This window comes from Nesoenas mayeri, assembly GCF_963082525.1.
Source record: "Nesoenas mayeri genome assembly, chromosome: 20".
Classification (NCBI taxonomy): domain Eukaryota; kingdom Metazoa; phylum Chordata; class Aves; order Columbiformes; family Columbidae; genus Nesoenas; species Nesoenas mayeri.
In genome coordinates, this window is record NC_137569.1 from 2,629,064 (window position 1) to 2,645,975 (window position 16,912).

The 16,912-nt window shown below is 41.0% G+C and overlaps 1 protein-coding gene across 1 annotated transcript; it reads right to left on the bottom strand.

Moving 5' to 3' along the window:
• Positions 1-660: 660 nt before the first annotated feature.
• On the bottom strand, positions 661-16,807 carry RPS6KB1 (ribosomal protein S6 kinase B1). Its single transcript, XM_080356906.1, has 15 exons — positions 16,600-16,807; positions 13,517-13,566; positions 12,489-12,609; positions 12,110-12,178; positions 11,696-11,843; positions 10,992-11,049; positions 10,133-10,233; positions 9,262-9,352; positions 8,979-9,069; positions 8,564-8,671; positions 8,209-8,271; positions 7,604-7,681; positions 5,906-6,013; positions 4,638-4,750; positions 661-4,080 (listed from the first exon to the last, which is right to left on the bottom strand). The coding sequence occupies exons 1-15, from the start codon at positions 16,669-16,671 to the stop codon at positions 3,843-3,845; spliced, it is 1,509 nt and encodes a 502-aa protein (XP_080213032.1). The 5' UTR covers positions 16,672-16,807; the 3' UTR covers positions 661-3,842.
• Between the last annotated feature and the right edge of the window lie 105 nt (positions 16,808-16,912).

A 16,912-nucleotide genomic window follows, 5' to 3' on the forward strand; every position in this document is an offset into this window, starting at 1 on the left:
CCACTTTTTCAGAGCCCAAGAACGCAGGCGAAGGTCCAGCCCTTGGTAAGCCAGAGCCAGCAGAACCAGCATCTATCGGGTGCTTCAGGTGGAATTCCTCCGCCCTCCCTTTCCCTTCAAAGCTGCCAGGAAATACAATGATTTAGATCCACAGTTTTACTTAGGGCCTACCTACTTCCTTTAAAAAAACAGGTCACTTGGATGTTTAAATTTGCATTTAATTGCTATTCACATCCATCTTATTCAGCAGTTGAATATATTTAGTTCCAGTAAGCTATGAAAGATGAAAACCAGAATAGAGATTACCTTTATTTCTACTAAGGCAGCTCAGGTTTGTTTCTTGAAGACGGCCACAAAGGCACGTTAATCTAGAAGAGAACAATCTGTTAAAGTTCATCCATAGGAACTGCACACAGTATATATCATTAAGGATCTGCAGGAACAATATTTAATAATTTGCATTGTTCTTAATAATGTCTCCTCTTTACCCTTAGGGCAAAGGGCTTCCCTCTAAACTAGGAAAATGAAACAGCAATTATCCTGCTGTAGAGACAGGATTTCTTAGAAACAAAGCAAAGCCCAAGCGTCTGTCCTAAGAACAGCAGCAGTGTCCCTCGGTGCTCGATGCATTTTTGGATTAACAGTGACAGAAGGTTGGGATTTGATACTAGAAAGAGAACAGACCCAAAGTAAACACCCATGGATAGTTAGACTCAAATATTACATGTTCTCCAGCAGTTCAGCTTCTAGATAGCAAGACAAGAAAAAAAGGGATATTCAAAAGAACAATTGACTCATTTATTTTTATCTTTTATTATGAGCTAATACCAGATGACATTCAAATGTCAGGATGGCACAATTAAGACAGTCTTGGTAGGAATTATTCCAGCATTCCCAAAATTACAATTTAGTACACGAATGGCATCAAATGTTATGTATCACTCCCACAGAGAAAAATGAGGAAATTCTGAATATCTTATACCAGAATCATTTCTGCATCAAATGGGAAAAGAACAACTGCTGGTAACACAGCTGAGCTAGAAACCTCTTGTGATAATGACCTGCGGAACAAAATATTTCCCTATTTAACATCTAGTAAAAAATAATATGACTTTTGTTCAAGTTTAAGATTTAATACTTTTATATGGTTAGCCACAACAGGTATTAACCTCAGTTTTACTATATTTTTGTAATGCTACAAAAATCCTATAAAATCAAATTATAGTGAATTTTTCAGTGATTATAATTAAAAAAGCGCAGCTTGTACAAAATAAAAAAAATAAGATTCTATACTCTAATGAAAAATTTAAGACATTTTTAAATGAACAAAAGAAAGCACTTGTTAAGCTCTCCAATATTCAATGCATTCTGCACTTATCTGAAATAGCCAAACAGGAGCAAGAACTCCACTCCCTTTAGTTCACAACTAGGATTTTTGACACTATTATATATATATAGAGGATCTATGTCTGATATTTTTACAAATAAATACAGGATAAACCATATTGCATAGTGTGTGCTTGCTGTCTGAGTCACACTCCAAAAGTTTCACAGTTATGGTAGGGAATTAAACTTATAACCCATGGGATGAAACATTGACAGTACATGGAATTTAACTTGAATACCGATGAATCGTATCTGTAATTAATCAGTGAACTCAGACAAACAACTCTTGCCATTCTTGCCAGCCATATTAAACCAATTCTACTGGACAATTCTATCCAGCCAACCAAAAAGCAACTGTTTGCTGTTAACGAGGACCAAGAGAGATCTATGATTTTTTAGACTAAGTTCCTTTATCCTCGGTGAACACGTTAGGAAACAAACCCACGTGTGGCACAGAGAGGCACTGCTTGAGGTGTTGCCTATTTGCAAATCTGCAAAATACAAGCACGAGAGCACTTGGATTGCAGTGTCACAACACGTCACCAGTGGCCGTATTACCAAATGAACAACTGCGATCTTCCAGTACAATTTATGTCAACACAAGTTAACTTGCTTTTCCTTATAAAACTAAAGAATTTTTGCAACAAAAGGCTTATCAGGAAGAAAAAAAACCTCTTGCTCAATCATAACCATCTTTTTTTTTGGTTCTTTCTTAGTATCACCAAGATATCAGTGAATCCTCCTGACTTGCAAATTTTAGAAAACAGCATTCTGATTGGATTCAATATGCTTCGAGTTTTATGGCTTGGATCCTATGGCTCAAAAAGATTCAGTATACACAGACTTAGCAGAATCTATTAAAAAATCCCTACTGTTGTGAAACGCTAGAAGTAGACTTTGCACAGTTTGACTAAAGATAATGCGACGTGTGGCAGGCAAAAAGTGACAGGACTTGTATGCGGCTGCATGATCATAAACACACGCACACACCATACACACTCTAACTAGTGTAAAGCTCTGCAGATATTAACCCTTTCACCAGCTATGTTCATGGAAATGCTTTCTTTAAGGCAGGAAGTATTTAAGTTAAGGTAAAGTTACCTTTATTTTATTCTTTGTACCTGTAAGTCATTTGTACAGATTGTGACAATTTCCAAAACATAAATAGTGTCCTTCGCTAAATGAAGTTGCTAAAGTTCTGACCCACTGTGGAAGACATTCACTGAAAGGCCATTTAACACTTCTTCTCATACAATCAGCAAATTTATTGCCCCAGCATAGAAAAAAAATGTTGATAATTTAGACATGTATAATGGCAGGGAACTCCTATAAGCAAAATTTTATTTAAAAAGAAGGAAAAAAATCCTCAAATTCTTACCCACTGGTTACAAAAAGGTTTGTTTCCTTAGAACACGTAGAATTTGCGTATGGTTCCTGTGGTATTTCCTATGTGATTCTACTGACCTTGTATTTCGATGCACTTTTTCCTGCTCTTTTCTATGGGTAAGAATCTGAGCATATTCAGCTGTCTCCATCTACGTGCCTAGCGCGTACGAAAGTGATGTTTCCCAGTGAAATGTCTGCTGAGGACAAGGATGAAATAAGCAGGACGTGTATTTGAGCCCCTGGCTTCCAGTTAAGCCTAGACCATAGCAGCAGCGCCGTTTGATTAGATCCGCTTGTCTTTGCAGGAACACGGATTTCAGCTGGGTAAGCAAGTGAAACAGTTCTCTCCCACCCCACACTGCCAAGCTGCTCACCGAGCGATTCGCTTAGTGATTTGTTGTTTCACGAGGAGAAGAATCAGAACTAGAGCCTTTAGGTTCTTCACAGCAACCAATTATTTTGCATTTTTAATTTTGGGATACTTTCCATCATGAGCTGAATCAAAAAATCTATTTGAAAAAAATATATTTTTATATATATAAAAAACTCATTATGTTTCGAATGTGAAATACCAATTAATTTTATCTTTCATCTTTGATTCCACCCCATTGTAGGAAACCGCTTCACCAAGCTTGCATGCTAATTATTCCTCAGACGCAAGCATAGAGGCGTTTCAGACTTTGCCTAGTGAAAGGGCTAAACCCTCCTTGACACATTCACGACTAGACCAGTGATTCTGAAGCAACATCCTGACCCTTAATACTGTCAGTTTCGAGCTAGCAAGCTGAAAAATCCTTGATAAGGTGAGAAGATGTCACTGCGAATCAGTTAGATGATGTGCCTAGAGTTCTGCAATACCATTTTCTAAAGTTTTTTTATGCACCATTGATTGACAGAAAAAAAGAATCCATTTTGCTTTGCTTTCCAAGTCGCTCTGTGCAATGACTGACTCTTTGATACTGTCACTTTTTAAAAGTAAACCATACAAGCCCCCGTATTTCAGCTTCAAGGGGGCTTCTGTCCGTTCTTGGTTTTCCACCACCTTCAAAGGCTTAAAAACAATTGTGTCGTCATAGATTCATGCGCAAGTGCTCTGGTCGTTTGGAAATCATGGGAAAAGCTTGTTTTTTATATGGCCCAGAGTTTGGTTGCCGGATTGGAAGTGGTGCTGAGGCCTCTCCACAGACTGTCACATCCATTTGTTCTATTCCACTTGTCTCCATTGGATATTCCACAGGTGGCTGAGTATTTGATGCGCTGGCAGAAGCACCTCTTCCCCAGAACTCCCCAGGGGAAAACTTTACAGGGCTTTAAAACAAGAAATATAAAAATCAGAGATGAGGATACACACAGTACCAAGGTACGTCCTTTACTCTGCAGGAAGCTGAACTCAAACGCCTATTGAGAAGCATTTCTAATTCTTCCTTCCACTTCCAGAAGTCTGAGAGAGTTTCCATGTCTAGCTTCTACCAGTCTCTTGTAAAATTCTCTCATTTGAGTAGTCGGGATATATTTCTAGGTGATTGCAGAAAGAATTTTCTGTACTAACATGATTCTTTAGCGGCACATAAGTACTCAGGATGTTCTGAAACAGCTCTAGAGGAACAGTGCACCAAAGTCACCCGGCTGAGAGGCTGGATCAGCGGTGAACAGCACGCAACTTAGTGCTGCTTGTGCTGCCAAACGCCACAGATTTGTCTCTAATCATGTGGTTTGTAAAATAGAATCCATGCTGCACTTCTAATGGAAGTGACGGGCTTACTGAGCAGAAAGGCCGCATTTTTTATTTCTAGTGCAGATCTATTTCAACTACTTGCCAAAAAGTGTATTACAAAAAAATGGAAAAAAAGGAAAAGAAGAGATACCTGACTGGTGTCCGAGGGCTACCGATGAATCTGCGAGGTGAGCGGATTTTTGGTTCAAAAGAAAATTTCTCTTTTACACTTTCAAGTACGGATGGAGCCACATACGTAAAACCCTGCAAAACAGGAATGAATGCACTGTAACTTACAGGCAAGATTTACAGTTGTAAGCACTTGTGCGGTTATGATTGTCATGAAATAGTAAATGAAAATTACAAAAAGGAGAGTAAATGTAGACAGAATCACAGAATGTCAGGGGTTGAAAGGGACCTCGAAAGCTCATCCAGTGCAATCTCCCCATGGAGCAGGAACACCCAGATGAGGTTACACAGGAAGGTGTCCAGGCGGGTTGGAATGTCTGCAGAGTAGGAGACTCCACAACCCCCCTGGGCAGCCAGTTTGAACCCATTACCCCTTGTCCTGTCACTGGTTGTCACCGAGAAGAGCCTGGCTCCATCCTCCTGACACTCACCATTTACATATCTGTAAACATTAATGAGGTCACCCCTCAGTCTCCTCTTGTCCAGCTCCAGAGCCCCAGCTCCCTCAGCCTTTCCTCACACAGGAGATGCTCCACTCCCTTCAGCATCTTTGTTGCCCTGCGCTGGACTCTCTCCAGCAGTTCCCTGTCCTGCTGGAACTGAGGGGCCACAACTGGACACAATATTCCAGGTGTGGTCTCCCCAGGGCAGAGCAGAGGGGCAGGAGAACCTCTCTGACCTACTGACCACCCCCTTCTAACCCACCCCAGGTACCATTGGCTTCCTGGCCACAAGGGCCCAGTGCTGGCTCATGGTCATATGAACTTCTTTCCACTTCCTGAAGCACAGAACAGGACTTCAGGGAGTTCTGCACCTGGGTGCCTGCACACCCCAGATATTTCTGCTCAGATCACAGATTCCCACAGGCATGCTCAATTTAAATAATTTTGATCTACAGAATGGACATTGTTCTCTCTGTGTGACTATGAAAGCAATCACATGTCCAGGGTTCATGATACAACTATGAATCAGAATGCTGACATTTCAGAAAGCGAGCAACTTTTGTTGGCTGTTTTATCTGTGTAAAGAAAATGCCAGCAATAATCAAACGAAGCATTTGTAAAGCCCTTAAACATTTCAACCCTGTTGCAGAATTTGTGTTTCAAATTACGATCATTTGCTTCAAATATGGGGTGGTGAGATCCAGTAGAACTAATTTACCTGAAACACCCTAATTGTTTCCAAGTAACACAACATAGCTCTGCACAGTCGTTACACATTTTAACTTACCAGAAAGACCTGGTTGGCACTTTCACTGAGAGTAGAGTCATCTGGGCTATCAACAGGTGTCTGACGTGTAAACTTTGAATCAAACTGGCTCACATCCTCTTCAGATTGCTTTGCAAAAACAAAATGATTAAGGGTTTATATTACAGATATCAACCAAATGGCTTAGCGGTGGCTGGAGTTCATTCCATAGGCTTTTGGCAGAGCTCTGCTGGAGTAAAACCCTGGAGTGGTGTCGGAATCCTGTCGCTGCCAGTGGGATCTCTATGGGCACTGACACTGAGAAATAAAGGCAAGGGGGAGGGGCAAAAATTATGGATCAAAAAGGAACACAAAAATATGCCTTAAAAAACCCCTCTCAAATTACAAACATAAAACCTTTAGAAATACTAAGCCATTTTCTTGCAAGTTTAGCCCTCCTCACAACCAGCACAGAACAGCTGCAACTATTAGTTTTTGGGAGCGTCTCCAGATAATTTAAGCCCATTTTTGCTGATATAGAAGCATTTATACTGTGAGGGAGAAATGACAACTCGGGTATTACTGACTATGAACAATATTGTTTTCTTCAGTCAAAGAACACCAGACTTAATTCCAAGATCCCTTCTCTCATTCCTCTGTAACTGAAAAGGCAATATGGATTCATTTGTGCAGGCCTTCCCGCAACCAAAAACCATCTGGTTTCTACAAGCGACTTTCATAACATTTGCTAATAACTGAAAAACCCATAACTATCTTCGGATAATTTGTTTGGAAATATCAGTCTTCTGTTATTCTGAATTTCATTCAAAAGAGTGAGGGGAAAATAAGGTCTGGAGTCTGCATGCTGTAGCATGCTCCGTATCAGTGACGCTCAAGTCAGTTTAAAGTGAGATTATTAGTAGCTGGGAACTAAATGGGTGGCAATACCCACTGCTGCTGCCCCTGATTGTACCCAGAGGGAAAAAAAGAGACACCCCACACCATCAAAGTGTAACACAAGATAATAGAGGTTTATTCATCACATCGCTGGTTCGAGGTAAACTTTAATTACTGCCCACAATGCACAGATGCATTGTAAATATTAATAAGCAAACATACAAATTGCTTAATTAGGTGACTTCATTTGCTTTTGCTTATCAACTATTTATCATCTTAGTTTCAACTAAGTACTGACTTACTGGATGGTGTCTAGAAGGTGAAATTCAGAGAGAACTGCACTTGCAAGTCTGTTTAACCTACAGATTAGAAGCAGGAGGAATTAAAACTGAGGCAGAACCTTCTTCCCCTAGGAGACTGAACAGAAGGATAAATCAGCTTTTAGCTGCTTTTTGCCACTTTCTCACATAAAAAAGCAAGATCCTATTCCAGTGGCAGACGAATACCATGACTAGAGGGTAATATGACAGAACAGCATGCTCATGACAGCCAGCATTTCATACTGTGTGGAGACGTAAAGAGCTTTTTAAAAATGTTCATCCAGTATCAGTTCTCAGGGGAAAAAAAAATATATATCTGCATAAAATAGTTTCTCTCTGTAATTTCACAAGAGTGAATCTGAGAACCAGGAACCTGAGTTGATTCATTTAACTGTTTAAAGCACCAGAAATCAATGGCACTCCAGTTTGTAAGAGCGAACGTTTCTAAGTTTTAGATTCCACATTGGTTTAGACCTTTCCTAAAGGCATCCAAGGAACATCTCACAGCTTTCTGAGTACATACCAATAAGGGTTTAAAAGGAGGTTCCACCTTCCGTGCCAACAGCTCATCCCAGTTAATGTGTCTGAAGAACGGGTGAGCCTACAAGAGTCAGCAATAGCAGAGTCATAATCCGCCTTCTGGGTACATATCACAGAAATTGAAGAATGAAGCATGTTCTTTTCAGATCCTCTCTGTGGTGTCTTTCTGTCCAAAATCACACGTGGATCTAGTGTAATATATTGTGCAGCACTACACCCAAGTAGCTGCAAGAGCTGAAAATTGATACCATACCCCCAAGTCAGTCATTTTTAGATATCTAAAAATAACGATACACTGTATTAATGACAAATTATCAGAACTGGGCAGTAAGGACGTCAAGTCAAGCTGTAAGCAACAGGAACTAGGCCTCAGCCTTTCCACTGTGCAACACTGACTGCAAACCAACGACACTTCTCGCTTGGAAGAGCTGCACTAAATGCAAGGGCTGGCAGGTTTTAAAGCATTCCAATTTTGATCAGTTGTCATGTGGGGCCTTTGTGCTCGTTACACTTCAAGACAGACACACTTTCCCTCTCTAATGTACCCTCAAAGGTAATTTAAGAATTCTTGAGTTAAGCAGGAGTTACCTGAACTTCTCCAGCATCTCCAGGACCAGCTCCTAGACGTGAGGCAGCGTTTCTTTTTAGCAGCTTAAGGAGAAATAACATCCAAAAGAGAAAAATTAGTTATACCGTTATGACTAACTAGTTCTGACATGAATCACCATTTGAATGAATCCCATGCAGAATGAATACAGAACAATCAAAATCTGCATTCGTTAGAAAACAGTTGTGTTTTCAAGGAAAATCACTTTCTGTACCATGTAAAAACAATACTGGCTTATAAGCAGTAAAACGAATATGGACTGAATAGCCATAATTGCATCATTATATTTATATTTTCTACATACACATGTAGTACTGACATTAATTTAAACTCTACCTTTTTAAGCAGATCTCTGGCTTCTTGTGTGAGGTAGGGAGGCAAGTTGAGTTTACACTTGAGAATCTTGTCAATCGTTTTCTTTCTGTTCTCCCCAGTGAAAGGAGGCTGGAAAGCACCGCAGTCATGGGAGGAAAAACAGGACTTGTTCAGGTCTCTTATTTGCACACACACAACTCACTTCAGTAATTTATAAAGCAGATAAAATTACTGCAAATGAGACTTCCAAACAAGTGTCTGGATGAGAGCAGCTCATGACTGTAATCAACATAAGTGTAGCTGTATTTTAGGTATTTCTTACTTGCAGTCTGTATATGTACAAATATATACGTATTTACGCATGCATCTGAATTAGAATACAGGTAACTACAAACTCTACAAAGAGAAATACATGCAATTGTAACTGTGCACCTACTGCTCCAGTCAGCATGTCATACATTAATGCCCCCAAACTCCACCAGTCCACAGCACGATTATGCCCACTCCTCATCAAGATTTCAGGGGCCCTATAATCAGAAAAATTGAAAATATGAACGTCTTTTAACAAGCTTAATGCTAATTCTGACTACTATTTTTCAAACAAAACCACATTTATCAAATAAAGTGACTGAACATATAAACAATCAGTTAAAAAAGGCAAAACTCAGCCATTACCCCCAGACCAGAGTAATACTTCTCTGTTTCATCATGCAGCTCACATGTATTCAATTGTTCCACAGAATGTGTGTGTGACTGTTCCATCGTGAATAGATTCTTTACATAACCCGAAGTCAGTCAATTTTACATGACCTGAAATTAAATATACAAAATTTAAGACTTGCCAGAATTCTGACATTTGGATAAGTAACGTTAAAAAATAGCAATTTTTAACATGCATATGTAATAACTCTGAACTACTTCCAGGTATCTTCAATGGTCTGACAAAGCAATACAGCTATAAAACAGAATGCAGTAATCACACTTACATATAAAACCTCTGCATTATACCTGCATAAGTGTTGCAGCTTGAAGAGAAACATGACAAGCTACCAAAGCTTATTCACATACAGATAAAGGTACTTAAAATGCATCATTCATATAAGAATAAGTAGGCTATAGAATTGCCAGACTAATCGGTGCATTCAGGAATTGCTACTACTGTCAGGTAAAGAGTCAACAGCAAGATAACTCATTTCAGCTACAGATTATTTGACATCCTACCTAAACTGTCTTTCCTAACCAACTTCTTTGGTCACTCCCATTGACTACAATGCCACCGATACTACGCTAAAGACACAGATCTTTATGTACTTCACAAAGACCCAGCAGAAGAACAATTCCAGAGCTGCACAAATAGCATGTCAACCATTCAAAAAATGCCTGTGTCCAGAGACGTGGAACCTGGAGCTTGCTGTGGCCTATTAAAACTGTGTCTAATGGCAAGCAATTAGCTTTGTCAATTCTTCAGTTATACCCAGAGTGCTAACGAACATGCCGTTGTTCTAAGGAAATTCACGTAAGACTGAAGCGTTGTGACCTTTGAAAACGTGTTTTCAAATGACTGGAACGTAACGGTTACTATATTTCTACCTTGATGATTAAGCATGATATTTTCTGGCTTCAGATCACGATAGATGATTCCTTTTTGATGCAAGTGCCCCAGTGCCATTGAGATTTCTGCCAAGTAAAAGCTGAAAAGAAACATATGCCACAAAATTAGACATATTCAATCGTGCGAAGCGTCTTAAGCACTAAGACTATTATGTAGATAGCAACAGTTCCTTGAAAGTATCATTAGAAGTATATGAGAGAATGAATGAGAGAAACTATGCCTTTGAGGCTGGTTTGCCAAAAGGCGCACAGACTGAATACAGATGAGCTGCAAAATTACGCCATTAGCTTGAGGTTTATCTGTTCAGTAGCTATCTTATCATGAATGTATCTAGAGGAATCCAAATTTACCAGTTAGTGGTTAAAATATGCATCAAGCTGTGTTACCACAGCTAGATGGCAAAGTTGAAGAACAAAAAATGAAGCTAAGGAGGTAGCAGGCAGCACCCAGAGTGTGAACAGCATTACAGCCCCAGAGGGACACCAAAGCTTTTCTGAGGCACTATCAGCATGTGCTGTGGAAAGATACAGCTGTATCTGGGAAAATTGTCTGTGGATCAAGAAAAACAACAACAAAAAGGCATTTCCAGCAAGTTTTTTCTCCAATACCCAAAACACCTCCATTACCACAGCTCCGTGGAGCTTGGCCTCAGCAATGGACCCTCTTCGGTAACAACACTGACACAAACTGGTAAGTACAGAACATGTACATCCTCCCACACCCCAGTGAACTGCTCTTTTCTCTAGACTATGAAATGAATGCAGGGTTATAGTTTTTCAAGTCAGAATATGCCATTTAGGCACTTGGAAAAAAACCCAAACAATTAATTTAACTTACCAAGCTGTGTCTTCCATAAATATCCCTTCTCTCTCTAACTGCATAAATAGTTCTCCTCCTGTCATGAGAAAAATGAGATTATACTCTATTGAAGTGCATTCTATCATTTTTAGTCAGTCAAAAGACTATTTTCTGGAAAAACTAAAAGCAACAGGTATTGTTTTGCTCCACAGAAAGTTGTTTCACAAAAAAACAAGTGAGAATTTACTAGGCTGTTATTCTCAGAATTCCATCAACTGAAGAAATGCCAAAAGAAATCAAACCAGCATGCTGAAAAAAATAACTGTTTCTGTCCCTGTTTTTTCCTATTGTTATAACTTGAGCAAATTGCTTCTCATCTGTGTCTGTTTCCCTATCATGAAAGAAAGAGAACGTTTTCTTGTTTCCCGGAGAAGCTACAAGGGCTAAATCCTCAGGTACTCCATATAACTATGTGAATCTAAGTGTATCAGACAGGAATTACAAGCCTGATGGAAAAAAAGTATTAAAAAAAATATACCTTTCCTGTACTGTCATGAAAAGTAACATGTTTCACTCATCTTTATTTTCTTGAATTAGAGGGTTTATTTGGTTTTCTATGTATTCTTAATGCTAACCTGTTTTACATTTTTAAGACCCCATGCCAATAGTTAGTTGGGCTTTTGTAAGCAGAATAAGAAATCAATATTCTCAATTACATAAGTAACAGAATTTCATATACTGACCACTGAGATACTCAAGGATGAGGTAGAGTTTCCCACCAGTCTGAAAGGCATAAATTAAGTCTACGATGAAGGGATGTTTCACTTCCTCCAGTATATTCCGCTCTGCTTTTGTATGGGCTGTATCCTTTGCGTTCCTTACAATCATTGCCTACAAAAAGCAGTGATATGTGAGCACAAGAACAGGGAGGCTTTTATAGTTAATTCCCTTCTGAGTTTACTAAATCACAACACTACATATGAGTCAGCAACATAATAAAAAAGAAGAAAATGTCACCATTTCACCTGGATAACTGTATACATCACAGATAAAGTTTAATTTGAGGTATGTTATGTAATTAGATAAATGTAACAGCTAAAGGGAGAGATTGATTTTTTTAGATTCAGACGGAAGTGAAACATGAACATCCCAGTTACCTTTTTAAGAACTTTCATGGCAAATATCTTCCCGGTGTTTGCTCCAGTTACTTTTCGTACTTGAAACACCTACACAACACCAAGACAAAAGCAAACACACGTTATGACCACATCAGCCATTACAAGTTAACAACAAAATTCAGCGACAGAGAGACAAGATCATATAGAAATTGCAACCCTTCCTGAAGAAGAGCTGGGGACAGGAACCAGAACCAGTCTGGGGCATTTTGGAGAGCCGCCGGCTGGTGAGGCTCTGCCAGTGACCCCCTCGGCAGCCCCCACGTTCCCTTCTGGTAGAATGAACTTTTCAGACAACAGGATGGGAACATCAGACCTTGCCAAGCCCTTTAAACACCTCCAGTAGAACAGAGCTCCTTACCTTTCCGTAGCCGCCTTTGCCCAGCACGCGCAGTAACTCAAAGCACTCGGGCCGGATCTTTTCTGGACCTCTGTTTACACTAGTTTCTGAAATCTCAAATTTCTCACAATGCTCCATGCCACTGGATAAAACCAAAACAAGAACATAAGACTACCTGATACTCAGAAAGGATCACATGAAAGTAAGCAAGCAAATTACTTTCTCAACAGCATACAGTGTATCTGGCATAACTGAACGACTGCTTTGGAGACTGGGAGAATTCCCAGCATCAGAAATTTGATTTAGGTGTGTGCAAAGCAGTAAGTTGCATATTGCACAGAAAAGACTACCTGCAAATTTGGGGGATTTATAGGTTTAAGATTTCCTTCAGATTCCCAATGCATAATAAATCTCTGTATAATACCAAAATTAAGTTTAAAAGACAGAAGCCTCAAACTAACTTAGATATTCCTAAAAGACCTCAAGTAAATAAGCTGTGTTTAAGTTCCAGATGACATCCAGCAGCCCCAACAGTCATGGTAAAACTTCTATAACAAATACCTTGCAGAAAAAGCTGTAATAAAAAGAAGTCTCACAACTGAACATGCCACAAAAGAATGGACCATCATTTAATGATGCTTTTAAATTATGCTCCTGAACATCAAATCAGAGCTTGTGAGTCCTCACCTGCCTCAGACGCTACGCAAATCTGCACCTGGAGCCTTTAGAAAACGAACAGAACAGGCAGGGTTCTGTAGACAGCACATTGCATTGATATTATGAATATTATTCGGGTACGATAGATAACATTAGGAGAACCAAGGATTAAAAGACAACAGCAAGTTTTGCCAGAGATTTTTTTTATTATTATTATTTTATTTCAAGATACAATTCACAAATTTTAATGTTAAAAAATAGTGAAACTACTAGAAACAACTCAAAATTGAACAAGAATGACAAATTTTCTATTGAACTTAACAATGTAACAAAATCAGAAGTTTTATGTAGCTGGCATGAATGGTACAGAACATTTTCTAGCAGCAACTTACAGGTCATATTGGCCAACTCCTCCATGGTCCATGCTCTCACTTAACTGACCCTGGGGATGGGAGGGGTAAAAGGAAGATTAATTATAATAAAAGAAAAAAAGCAGTGTTAGAAATAAATGCACTGATGTGATTTACAACTTCTTAAATTACGCATATAGTAATTATATATAATTAGAATTTATATGTATATAATTAAATAAGCCTAAAGGTCAGGAATAAGAAATTATCAGCAGAAGAAATCTACTAAATTCTGTATAAGATTTGCCACGTATCCCCAACGGCGACAGGTGGAACCCCCGTTTTACCTGCCTGCATCGTTACTCCATCACTTAAACATTAGAGGCAACAATTTCACACACCCCCAAGTGAATTTGAAAAATGTTAAGGAACTGCCTTTTTTTAACAGTTGCTCTTACATATGAATTTAAAAATCCTATTATAGCATTACGCAAATTAGAATGGTAAAGATTATGTGAATAGATGAACTGGGATTCATACACCCTAAAACCAAATGATCTATTGAGAAGGTTTTATTAGTCTCTATTAAGAGTAATCAAATCCCAGTCGTAACGAAAGAATTAAGCTTTACTCTAATGTTAAATACCTTTTCTGACCAATAATCATTCAGATCGATTAATGCATGCAAGTATTGCTAAAGAAGGCTCAGGCACTTCAGCATCAAACGAGTCACCATTAAAGAATGCAGTTCAATTTCGAAGAGGAATTTCCAACTTGATCCCTTATGCAAGATAATACTTCCCTATAATTGTGGCTCTACATGGCAAAACAAGTGCAAACCAAGCAGACAGCTGGAAAGAATACAAATAGAATTTAATGGGCGTGCTTCTTAGGAGCTTTAGACGATACCTTAACATTTGTATTTTTAAAAATGTACATAAAATAACAACTGCAAGTTAGTGAGAAACAGCCTGGGATCTACAGACTGGATACTGATATATTGAGAGACGTGTGAAATTCAGAGAATCAGAAGGGGAAAAAAGCGCATCTGGCGATCTGCAAAAAGCAGAGCAAGGCAAAGAGTGCACTTTTAACTGACAGAAACTTCCAATAGCTTCAACACCACTTAAACGTTAAAGTTGATGGAAGGTGGTTATATTTGGTGGGTGATCTAGAGGGGAATTTCACTCCTGGTTCCACCTACTACCACCACAAGCAAAAAGTTCGTTTCCAAGTCAGAGAGATGCTACTCACGTCCTCTTGGTAACATTCCTTAGAGAAATCCAGCTTGTTGTCATCTGTTTCACAATAAAACCCACTAAAGCTGCCCTTGACCCTCCTGTTAGATGCCAACGAATTAATTTTTAAAAATTCAAACACAGAGAATAAACACCCATCCTATTCCTAGAACAACAACTCGAGTTACTCAATGGTTCTGGCAAAGTTTACACATACTGTTCTTGCCCCTGTGAACTATGGTTTTCATTCTTATTAACTCGAGCAAAATTCACTTTAGATGCCATTCTGCTGCTTTCAGGGTTTCTTCTCATTTCACAAAACTAAGAAACACAATGGTATTCTAGTGGCCCTTCAGTCTATGCTTATTGTTGCATTTATTACAAACAGCACCACACAGATTAAACAGGATAGTCCAGACTTGATACCTCGCTCACTGCCCGTTCAGTGATCCCAACTGCTCTGCCCGCCATTCCTGATCCCTGTAAGACACACACGTGTCTACAGAGAGAACACCCAGTGAAACCCTGTTCCCCTTAAACTTCCCTCATGCTCCCTCTTTTTTCCTGCTCTTATATTCCCTTCTTTTCAGTTCTAATTTCAAGTCAGTTCTAACCCTCCTTTATCTGTTTTCCACGACACCTGAGAACCAAACCAAGCTGCCAACGTGTGTTCGTGTCCACAGCTCTGCCATGAAAATTTCAGTCATACCAACTTTCTAAAACCCACAATAAGTACTTATTTTTAGAAAAAACTATTCCCTAAGACTGAATTAGTGGAAAGTGAGCAAGAACAAATTCAACTTTCTTGACACCCCCCCTTAGAACCTGTTCTTGGCAACATTAACAATGTGATGCAAGCAACATTTTATAAAGCCAAGTACTTTATTGATTATTGAAGTGACAGACGGTGCTTTTTCCTGCAGGTTGAGAAGCGTTCGAGCCTTCAGCTGTCAAACAAAGTCTCGGTTTAAATGTAGTGTGGGTGTTCCAACTGTGATACAGAGTATCTGGTTATCTCCAAGACTCCATTAGTATTTAAACAGCAAAAAATAAATGCGGTAGCAGTTTAAGCAATAGCAAATGTTTAATATACGAAATAATATAAAAAAGCGACAGCAGCACTAGAAAAATATAAACAGAGATCTTGCAATAAAATTCCCCCAAAGCCTTAACAGAATCTATATGAACGTTACAAAATGACAAACTACAGATCACAAGGTGAACCGCTGGTGAAAGCGTGACATGGAGATGCACGCTGATCCGTACAGGTGTCTAATGTAGCATTTGAAAGCTTTGATTTTGGCGCTAGAGCAACGACTTTACCCAGTTCCAGAAAGATTAGCGTTTCTGTACTGACGTTACAACATGTGACAAGAAAAAGGAAAAAAATCGCAGAAAGCTGCGGCACTTGTGCGGGGAAACCCAACGCCAAACTTCCGAGGGAAAAAGCTCCCGCAAGTTCGGCGCAGCCCACAGCCCCCGGCCGGGCTGAACCGCCGGCCCGACCGGCCCCGTGTGCTCCGCCGGACGGGAACTCCGGGCGCTGCGAGGCCGGGCCGGGCGCGGGGCCCGCGGCCGCCCCAGAGCTGCCTCCCCGGGGCAGCGCGGCCGCCTCCGGCCGGACGGGGCGCGGCCGCCTCACCTGTGCGGGCCGGGGCGGCGGCCGCTGCGCTGCGCTCCGCCTCAGCCTCACCCGCTCCCGCCGCCGCAGCGCGGCCCCTGCCGCCTCCGCTTGTCCCCGCCGCCCGGATGTCCCCGGCGGGCTGTCCCCGGCGCGCTGCCCGCGGGCCGCCGCCCGCTCCCTCCCCTCAGGCCTTGCCGCTGGCGCCGCTCCCCGCGGCGGCCTCCCGCTCCCTCCCCGCGCCGGCTCGGGCTCCCCCCTCTCACCCCCTCCTCCAGCTCCTCGTCCGAACCCGCGTCCTCAGGCTGGTCCAGGTCGATGTCGAACACGCCCGCCATGGCGCGGGTGAGAGCCGCGGCGCCGCCGCCCCTTCCCGGCTGTGCTGGGTGCGCGGGGCCTGGGCCGCCTCATGGGCCCGCAGCCCCCAACTCCGCCACGGCCTCCATCACCGGCCGCCCAGCCCCAGCGCGCCTGCGCCCCCGCCCCGACTGCGGGCACCGCGCAGGCGCACAGCCCCCTCCAGCATTGGCCACGGCCGCACTGAGCGTGCGCAGCGGGGACAGCTCTGGCCTGCCGGGC

Excerpts from the sequence above, each read along its gene's own strand:
- RPS6KB1 (XM_080356906.1), bottom strand. The coding sequence starts at position 16,671 with ATGGCGGGCGTGTTCGACATCGACCTGGACCAGCCTGAGGACGCGGGT. Across the intron at positions 12,179-12,488 it reads GCAAAGGCGGCTACGGAAAG|GTGTTTCAAGTACGAAAAGT; the intron begins GTAAGGAGCTCT and ends GGTGTTGTGTAG. Across the intron at positions 7,682-8,208 it reads GAGATGCTGGAGAAGTTCAG|GCTCACCCGTTCTTCAGACA; the intron begins GTAACTCCTGCT and ends TGACTCTTGTAG.